The 10,000-nt window shown below is 44.0% G+C and overlaps 1 protein-coding gene across 1 annotated transcript in view; it reads right to left on the bottom strand.

The window, feature by feature from the left end:
- Positions 1–10,000, bottom strand: part of LOC310799745 (thioredoxin reductase 1, cytoplasmic-like) — a gene marked incomplete at both ends in the record, with an annotated part of 50,719 nt that overhangs the window by 28,126 nt on the left and 12,593 nt on the right. Inside the window, 2 exons of the mRNA XM_083662342.1 lie at positions 25–140; positions 8,817–8,959. Of these exons, the coding sequence (XP_083518468.1) occupies positions 25–140; positions 8,817–8,959 (259 nt within the window). The remainder of the gene's footprint in view (positions 1–24; positions 141–8,816; positions 8,960–10,000) is intronic.

Raw genomic sequence — 10,000 nt, 5'->3', positions numbered from 1 at the left:
GGCAGTATGGTTGTGCTGTTTCACCTGGTCACACAGAGTTCTCTGTCTCCTGGTACATCCAGATACTGAGGTCTGTCTCCTGTGGCGATCACCAGGGTTTCTGCCGAGAGACGTATCTTCCTCTCACTGATGTCTGTCACCTGATTGGACAAAAACAGTACCATTGATATAGCTAACATTGCTTCTGAAATGGTCCCAGATGATCGATGGAGGCCTGATGTGGAATATTTGGGAGAACAAAAGGAGAGACCGTATTGTTCGCCTCTTTCATCCTGCTCTTTTATTGCTAATTGGACTTTTAGTTCTAGAGAGATTTCCTTAGAGCAGGGGTTCCCAACCTTTTCCATCCAAGTACCAATACGTACCAAACCAAATTTCCCAGGGACCACTTCCACTGCATATACCCCACCCCCCCAATAAAATTAAAATTTGCTAATTTAACCATGCAGCAGAAAGGCTAAATGACAATATAAGGCTACTAGCTGGTTCAAACACACACACACACACACACACACACACACACACACACACACACACACACACACACACACACACACACACACACACACACACACACACACCTGCCAACATTAGGCTGTGAAAAAGAGGACCCCTTTGGAAATGCTTTTTTCCCCCCCTCGCCAACATTTAGCCTAAATTTGGAGTGTTGTTTAGCTACCTCCCTGACAAACTAGCATGACATGGTTGGTAGAAATCGATTCCTTAGGTCTTCTAGTTTCATATGAAAACTGAGCCTGCTGCAGCCTATGAAATTAAATGTTCAAAATTGTGATATTTCCCCAAATATCGGCCCAATCCGGCTACTCCTCAGGGTTAATGTGTATATGAAAAAACTGTTGTCTGTAAAAAAAAAAAAAGCAATTATCTGGTGGACCACCAGGTGGAGCCCCAGTTTGGGAACCAATCATTGACATATATATAATGGACCAATGGAGCTCATTGACTTTGACACAGCAAAATGAAGCTCACTTCCGGATATTGTTTGATTTCGTTTGATTGGTTGAATGGATTAATGCTACACGGAAGTACGAGGAGAGGGGGCGGCTGCCCCTAGCGGCTGCCGGGGGAGTTTCCGAATTTGCCCTGTCTCTCTTATCGCCGTAATGCATTATGGCCAGCTACTTTGGCTAATGGTAGCGGCTAACGTTACTTACTTTACATTACATACATATTTCTGCCTCTGAGAAATGTTTGTAGAACTAAAACTGCTCTGACCAATCTACCACTGACTACACAGAAATGAGAGTTGATCATTTCATGACAGTTTCTCTGTTATGTCCCGAGTGATGATATCTCCCATTCTGTGACAGTCCTCTGTTGTGAGCGTGTGCCTGACTGATCAACATTCAAGTGAGACACCCCAGGTGAATAGGGTCAAGTTTTTAACTAATAGCTATCACCATGAAACTTCCCCAGTTCATTATTTACATTAAGACATATGCATACTTTCCAGGACAGAAATGTGAACATTGGAAAAATCCAGGTTCAGAATTCCTGTTTCATTTTGTTGACATATTAGAGCCAAAGGTTTTTAGACTGGGAATTTTGGATATCTCTTCTTATCACTCCATAAATCAGAAAATACTGTCAACATTCATTAAAGCAGCTACGAGCAAGATTTTCGATTGTTATTAAACAGTATAATTACAATATTGATGCATCACATCTTACCTATAATAGTAGACGAGACCAACGCAGAGTAGTCTCGCTTGAACCCCGAGTGAATCAGCCAGTGTTAGTCTGTCTGTGGCCAGGGCAGATCAGGAAATGAAATGAAACGGTTTGCAGCAGCCACTTCGGCCATAACCACAAAATAACTTCCAAAAAACCTGTTAGAATATAACGAGAGATGTTCGCGAGAGTAGCAAGCCCCTGCATGGTGTTCTCCTTGTTTATGATCTGTTGCTAGGCAGAGCGAAACGGCGGAAGGCAGGCATCTGCCGTGAACCGTTTCGTTTCACTTCCGGGTTTATCCGGCCTGCCGGTAGACAGATAGAGAGAGAGAGCCCCCTGGTGACGCGAGGTTAGACAGACACAGACTCTATAAGCATCAAGAGAGCAATCTCAAGATTCAAGATTCAAGATTTTTTTATTGTCACTCCGTGGTACAAGTATCACGTGTGAAATTCTTGTGCTGTGGACTCCGTTTACAACATAGTACAAATATAACAGGGCATATGAGTGCAAAAACAACAAGAGACACAACAAGCAATAAGGCAGTAGAGTGATAAGACAAGTCAGAGACAGTGGCATATTCACTGCACATAGGTGCACATGTCATGTGCATACTTTAGACGTGCTTAAACATTTTAAATTTGACGTATTTGACGGTCGTAGCGCCCTGCGGTCCATGGTGGTACAGTTCCCGTACCAGGTGGTGAAGCAGCCAGTCAGCAGGCTTTCAATGGTGCCTCTGTAGAAGTCCCTAAGGATTTCTGGCCTTAGCCCAAATTTCTTCAGGCACCTGAGTCCGTGTAGTCGCTGTTGGGCCTTTTTGACAACAGTGGCGGTGTGACCGGCCCATGTCAGGTCCTGGTGGATGTTGACTCCCAGGTACTTGAAGCTGTCCACCCTTTCCACCACTGTGCCGTTGATGGTGATTGGGGGGTGTGCGCCCCTCCCCCTCCTGTAGTCTACAATGATCTCCTTGGTCTTAGAGACGTTCAGAGAGAGGTGGTTGTCCTGGCACCATTGTTCCAGGGCCCCCACCTCCTCTCTGTAGGCCGTCTCGTCGCCCCCGGAGATCAGCCCCACGACTGCTGTGTCGTCTGCAAACTTCACGATGGTGTTCGAAGTTTGAGTCGCCACGCAGTCGTGGGTGTAGAGGTCGTACCAGAAGGGGCTGGAGACGCACCCCTGGGCCGCTCCTATGCTGATGGTCAGTGGGGAGGAGGTGAGGTTGCCCACCCTCACCACCTGGCGGCGATCTGTCAGGAAATCCAGGATCCAGTCGCACATTGCTGTGTTTAGTCCCAGATCCTTGAGCTTGCGTACCAGCCTGGAGGGTACTATGGTGTTGAATGCTGAGCTGTAGTCCACTAACAGCATTCTTACATAGGTGTCCTTCCCCTCCAGGTGGGAGAGGGCGGTGTGGAGCACGTGTGCTACTGCATCCGCTGTGCTCCTGTTGGGGCGGTATGCAAATTGTAGCGGGTCGTGGTCCGGGGGGAGTGTGGGGCGGATCTGTGATATATCAAAGCACTTGCTGGCTATTGGCGTGAGGGCTATTGGGCGCCAGTCGTTGAGGCTAGTCACTTTCTGCTGCTTGGGAATGGGGATGATTGTCGCTGCTTTGAAGCAGGAGGGAACTTGTCGGAGGGAGAGAGACTGGTTGAAAATGTTTGTGAATACGCCTGCCAGCTGGTGGGTGCAGGCAATCTCCGATTCACATGGCTTTGGTCTCAGCTACTATTATAGGTAAGATGTGATGCATCAATTTTGTAATTATACTGTTTAATAACAATCGAAAATCTTGCTCGTAGCTGCTTTAAAAAGTAAACAAAAACATGCCATGTTTTTAGAAATAAAATGTAAATAAATCAGGCTATGATTAATAGAGTACCGCAGGGATGACGTATTTCTGTAGGCTTTATCCAGAAATCGCCGGCATTTGGTTCTTCAGTGGTAAAGTCTATGGGGTTTTAGAATGGGGATTTCACTTAAATGCATAAAATAAGGTCTGTGGTTAACAAAGGTTTATGGCATACATGGGCAACATACGGCGCTGTGTGGCCCGCGATGGAATTGCAAAAAAAATATATATATATATATATTTTTTTTTACAGTGCACTTGAACCCGCAATATACCCGCTGAATAAGTGTCCAAATGTTCATGTCATTCTGGGCAATACTCTTCTGTTATAGCATTTCAGTCTGGAATATGGAATATCTTTCAATAATATTTATGACTAAAAGGCTAAAAGTAATCTCATGTTTAAGAAATGACTGTTCTACATTGAAGTAGAAATTTAAATAATTAACTTGTTGGTTTTGGATTTATTTAGCTTCAAGAGTGCATTTTTGTTCTTGTGTGACCCTCAACACAGGCTTTGAGAATCCCGGGCCACTTACTGATACTTATGCTTAACACGTTAATTGCCAAGAACGAGTTGAGTCGTCAAACACAATCCAGCTGTTCACTGCCAACGACGAGTTGAGTCGTCAAAAAAATGATTTTTTTTTTTTTGACCGTGGGATGTGCATCTAACCCTTTTACATCTCTTATATAATTATTGGAGCCACCGAACGTTTACAACCCATTCCACCGACCCACTAAGTGGCAACAGTGCTCTCCTGACTAGAGGAAGGCAAGCATTTTTTTAACTTGTCACGCCATTCTCACCCCAGCCATTCTCATGAAAATGGATGGGGGAAAACGCTTTCGTTTTCGCGCTGATTGCTGGCGATGCGGGATTGCAAATTTACATAATAGATTACAGGTGGAACACACTTTGAAACACGCAGCATAAATTTGACCAGAATCGCAAAAGCTTCTCTCAACCAAAACTCCAAGAAGCGAGCGAGTCCATCCCGACTTCCTCAAACAGCGGCCGCGCAGCCACAGGCACAGGACAGCAGCAAAGCACTGAGACTGGTGACAAGCTTGTGACGGCCGCTGCAGCCAAGAAGAACGCCCACGGAGGGAGGAGTTGAAGCAACTCTCCCTCTCGCTCTCTCCCTCTCTCTCTCTCTCTCTCTCGCTCTCTCTCTCTCCCTCCCTCCCTCTCTCTCTCTCTCTCTCTCTCTCCCTCTCCCCCTCTCACTAGGATTAAACCTAGTGCGTCTCCCTCCCGAGAGGGAGGGAGAGAGAGAGAGAGGGAGGGAGAGCGAGAGGGAGGGAGAGAGAGAGAGAGAGAGAGAGAGAGGGAGGGAGAGCGAGAGGAAGGGAGAGAGAGAGAGAGAGAGAGAGAGCGAGAGGGGGAGGGAGAGAGAGAGAGAGAGAGCCAAAAATGAATGGTTAAAGTGACTGTTCTATCGAATTTCACAAAAAGCCGTTTATCTCTGAATATTTTTTCTGACGCTAAAACCATGCTGTATTCAACTGCTAATGCTTACATAACTACTAACTCTACAAACTAACTCTTTTAGACAGAGAAAGCACACATTCTATTAGTTCTTTTGAGATATTGTGTGTTCACAAAATCTTAGCAGAAAAGAATCCTCGGGTCTTGAAAGATGAGCCAGAATCCTCAAAAAACCCCTCTGGCAGAAGCTAACTACAGTAAAAAAAAAAACGTCTGGCAGTGAATGTGTTAAATTAACCCACTCATATTCTGGTTTAGCCTATTTCAAGAAAAACATTTCGGCTAGTGGAAATTCTAATTGGCTGGTAACTTTAAAATCTAGCAGCCATATTGGCAGGTGGTGAAAAAAGTTAATTTCAAGCCCTGCAGGGAGAGCAGGTGGTGACATAGGAGTGAGTGAGGAAAAGGATCAAATATTGGTGGTTAAGACTGAATAATGACATCACAATTGTTAATTTAAAATTAGTTATTCCTCTAAACCTGGCTTCAAATGCCCCAAATTTTTCGCGCTGGCGCCGTTGAGCCCTCAGCAAAATCTGGTAGCGAGGAATTTTTTTTGTGGCCCTCTCTATCATCAAAGTTGCCCATCCATGGGTTACGGCATGACAATATTTGTTCGGCCCCTGGCAACAATCTGGGTTTCTCATGTGGCCCCCCATGAAAAATAGTTGCCCACCCCTGGTTTATGGGAATGCGAATTTGGGTTCAGCAGGATAATCTTCACAAACGTGAATAACTTTTATGCCTTTTGAAGCATTTTATAAAAATCACATAAAAAAACAACACATTTACGTTCCAAAAGTCATAAAAGTTATTCACGTGTGTGAAGATAATCATGCAGAACCCAGATTCGCGTTCCCATAAACTTTTGTTAACCACAGACCTTATTTTATGCATTTAAAGTCGGAACAGAAAGCAAAAGCGCGAGCGTCGGAGACTGAAAACAAATCTTGTCTGAGATGACAGGGTTTAGAGGCGGACCATATAGGGTGTCGATGATTTGATTTGACAATTCTGGGGACTGGCTTTGGCATTGGCCAATCCTGGCACGTTCCACCCCCAAATCGAGTGGGATTCAGCGTGTTGTCGTGCTACGCGAGTGGGATCCGCCGAGTACCAGGCAGCCAGCTGATTCCGTGGGGAACGAGCGGACAATCCGATGCATGGGTGCTGCCTGCCCGCCTGGTTGTCAGGGGTCGCCCCTCGGGGGAGGGGCGATCCCTGACAACCAGGCTCTCGGGGGCGCGCCATTATCGCTATTGCGGTAAATACAATATTCCTGGAATGCGAGTTTTAACAAGCCAGTTACATTTCTTTGCATTCTTAGAAATTACCGTTTTCTTTATTGTGTAGATCAACATACAATTGACCAAGTTAGTAGTTAGTTTATGGGATAGGAATTCTGCCAGATGACAGGCACTAGGTGCCATTTTCTCCTTCATTTGGAGGAGAAAATTATCCTGAAATGAAGATTTGATTGACAGCTGCCATGTTGTGATATGATTGGTTGAAATGGAGTAGAAATTTGATAGTACTAGGTGAAGTCAGCAAACTGTAGATTACTGTTAAGAATGAAATCTTGAAAAATGAACTTTTGATGTGAAAAAGTGTGGAAAAACTAAAGAAATTCGATAGGTGCAGTGCATACCCAGGTATTTGAACTAAAATAAAATAAAAGTCATTTTTGGGTTCAGCTCAACTTTAATGTAGCATGTAGCAATGTACCATGCTGACGCAAGAGAAGCCTTTAAACTGTGGGCTATAGCTGGAAGACCTAGGCAGGGGCCTGAGCTTGAGCATAAAATCACAACTAATGCTAGATATAAGTATGCTGTACGATTCATCTGCAAAAATGAGCAAGTCATGAGGGCAGACTCCATGGCCAGTAAGCTACTGTGTAACAATGTGAATGATTTTTGGAAAGAGGTGAGATCTCTCACTAATAGTAAACCCTCCTTACCCTGCTCTGTAGAAGGAACCTCAGGAGCTGATAATATTGTGGCACTATGGCGACAGCATTATAGCTCTTTATTCAACTGTATTAATAGTGAATTGTTTGTGGATGACTCTGATATGAACAATGATAATATGGGTATAACAACACATGAGGTGTATCAAGCCATGCAACATTTGTCTGTAAACAAAGCATGTGGGATGGATCAGATCACTGCAGAGCACCTGAAAAATGCTAGTCTGAGACTAGCACCACTGTTATCTATCAGTTTTACTGGCTTTATGATCCACGGTGTATTACCTGACTCAATGCTTTCAGTATTGCTTGTCCCAGTTATTAAAGATAAAGCTGGCAAGGTTAGTAGCCTTGATAATTATAGGCCCATAGCTATAGCCAGCATCATCTCCAAAGTAATGGAAATAATCCTACTGGATAGAGTAAGTGAGTATATCCACTCCCTTGATAACCAGTTTGGTTTTAAACCAAAGCATGGTACTGACCTATGTATTTTTGCTCTCAAGGAAATTGTGAGCAAATACAAGTCTAGTAATTCATCAGTCCTCATGTGTTTTATTGATGCGTCCCGTGCATTCGATAGGATTAACCATAATAAACTCTTTATGAAAATGAAGCAAAGAGGAGTGCCCGGTTTTATTGTGAGGGTCCTGGCCTACTGGTATGCCCACCAGACCATGCAGGTCAAATGGGGTGGGAGTATATCAGCTCCATTTGGTGTAAGCAATGGCGTGAGGCAGGGGGGAATTTTATCTCCTATTTAATTTAATTTATATATGGATGGTTTGTCTGCTCAACTGAGAACCTGTAACACAGGATGCATGGTCGGAGAAACACTAGTAAACCATCTGATGTATGCAGATGACCTGGTGGTCCTCAGTCCTCAGAACTAAAGAGGACAAACGCCTTAACTTTCCTATCTTTAAACTATCAGACAATAGTCTTGAGGTCTGGAATAAGATTAAATATCTTGGCCATTTTATTACGGATCAAATGACAGATGACGATGATATATACAGACAATGTCGGAAGCTGTATGCTCAAGCAAACACTATTGCCCGAAAGTTCTGTCATTGTTCCACTAAAGTGAAAGTGTCCTTGTTCAAGGCATATTGCACACCACTTTATACTGCACACCTGGTCATGTTATAAAAAGTCTAGCATGCACAGATTGCAAGTTGCATATAATGATGCCATGAGAATACTCCTTAAACAACCCAGAGGGGGCAGTGCTAGCCAGATGTTTGTCACTGCTGGAGTGAGGACTTTTAAAGCACTCCTAAGAAATCTAATGTTTAAGTTTATGAAAAGGCTGGATGTGTCAACAAACGGTATCATTGTAGCTCTTTCAAGCCCCTCAGTGAGCTGTTCACGTTATACATCAAGTTTAAGGGTCCACTGGCTAAAATGCCTGTATGTTCTGCCTGTGCGTTAAGTTATGTATCTTTTTGTACATTCTTTTATGATTTTTATTGCCTGTTGTATCTCTTGTATGTTAACCCCGTGTATGTATCCCTATGGACCTGAGTCTGCTAATAAAGTTGAATTGAATTGAATTTAAGCGAAACCCCCATGTTAAATCCCATAGACTTTTCCACTGAAGTATACTTCCGGACTCATTCCTGCGGCTCTCTATATATACCGTAAACGAACCCCACTGTAAAAACCTTCAGAATATAGATAGAACAAACTGGAAAGGTTGGTACATGTAAGTGCTACTGAAGTGGATTTTTTTTGGGCTCAGAGTATGACAAAGAGAAAATGGCTGTTTTAGCCTTTTCACCTGGGGTGTCTCGCCTTACCTCTACTGTGTGAGGTGCCACTATCTCTCCACGGGCGCTGAGGTGAAACACTCCACTGTCCCTCAGCTCCCTCTGCAGCTCTGACCCCCGCCTCTTCACCTGCTCCTGCACAGCCTGCACCAGCTCACTCCAGCCATGGGACACTAGACAAGGATATTTGCGTGTGTAATACATCTGATCGGCATGGAAAACCAAACACACTGTGGGACAACTTAATCCACATGTAAGTAATACATACTCTTTCTGAGCCATACTGTCTACTTAAAGGAGAATTGCGTTTTTTTTACAACCTGGACCTTTACCAGGGTGTAAAAAAACTGAATTCTCCTTTAATGTGTTGAAACTGTTGTCAGCAGATGTTTATATTATCCCCATACTGTCACAATTTGTTTTGCATGTTTTTAGGGGGGTTCCTATCTGCAGGAAACCCCAGGCGAGCATGGGGAGAACACAGGGCCGGTTCCAGAACAAGATGACTAGGGGTGCATCCTAGATAGGAAGGGGTGCAGATGCCCGGCCAAAGGCCGGGCCCACTCGGGTGGCCGGCCAAAGGCCGGCCGCCCGAAAAATTTGACATGTTATTTTAGTAAAAATAATGCATTTGACCATCATTTCAACTAGAATGATACCACCCAAGCAAGAATATTTCAAGTGTTTCAAGTGCTTTACTGAAATATTTGGACCATATAATGATAATACAATTATCTCAACCTTAAAAGGTTACATATAGGTGCCAAAAAGCCATAAAATCACATCAAAGAACAAAGAAAAACAACTATAATTCAAGTTTAAACAGTAAGTGTGCAGCTGTAGCATTTATTTAATTTTTTTTTTGTTTTGTTTTTTACTTTTCAACTGAGCATGCAGACAATTAAAATAAGGGTGCAATGCATGCTTTTGCACCCCCGTAGAACAGGGCCTGGGAGAACATGCAAACTCTGCACAGAAAGGCCCTTTTGACGAGATCACCTGGGCAGTGGGGACTGAGGACATGGGGATGGGGACACACCCTCAGCGCCAACAGCGTCCCAGACGGGAATCGAACCCAGAACCTTCTTGCTGTGAGGGCGACAGCTGCGCCACCGTGCCCCCAAACTGTCACGATATGAATTGAATTTGATTTGATATATATAGACAATGCAATTTAACATAGTTCCAGTAGACCATTCCAGTGTGCCCCACTT

Source organism: Poromitra crassiceps, assembly GCF_964638095.1.
Source record: "Poromitra crassiceps genome assembly, chromosome: 2".
Lineage (NCBI taxonomy): Eukaryota > Metazoa > Chordata > Actinopteri > Beryciformes > Melamphaidae > Poromitra > Poromitra crassiceps.
The sequence above is the reverse complement of the archived record's forward strand: the minus strand, read 5'-3'. Positions and strand labels throughout refer to the sequence as shown.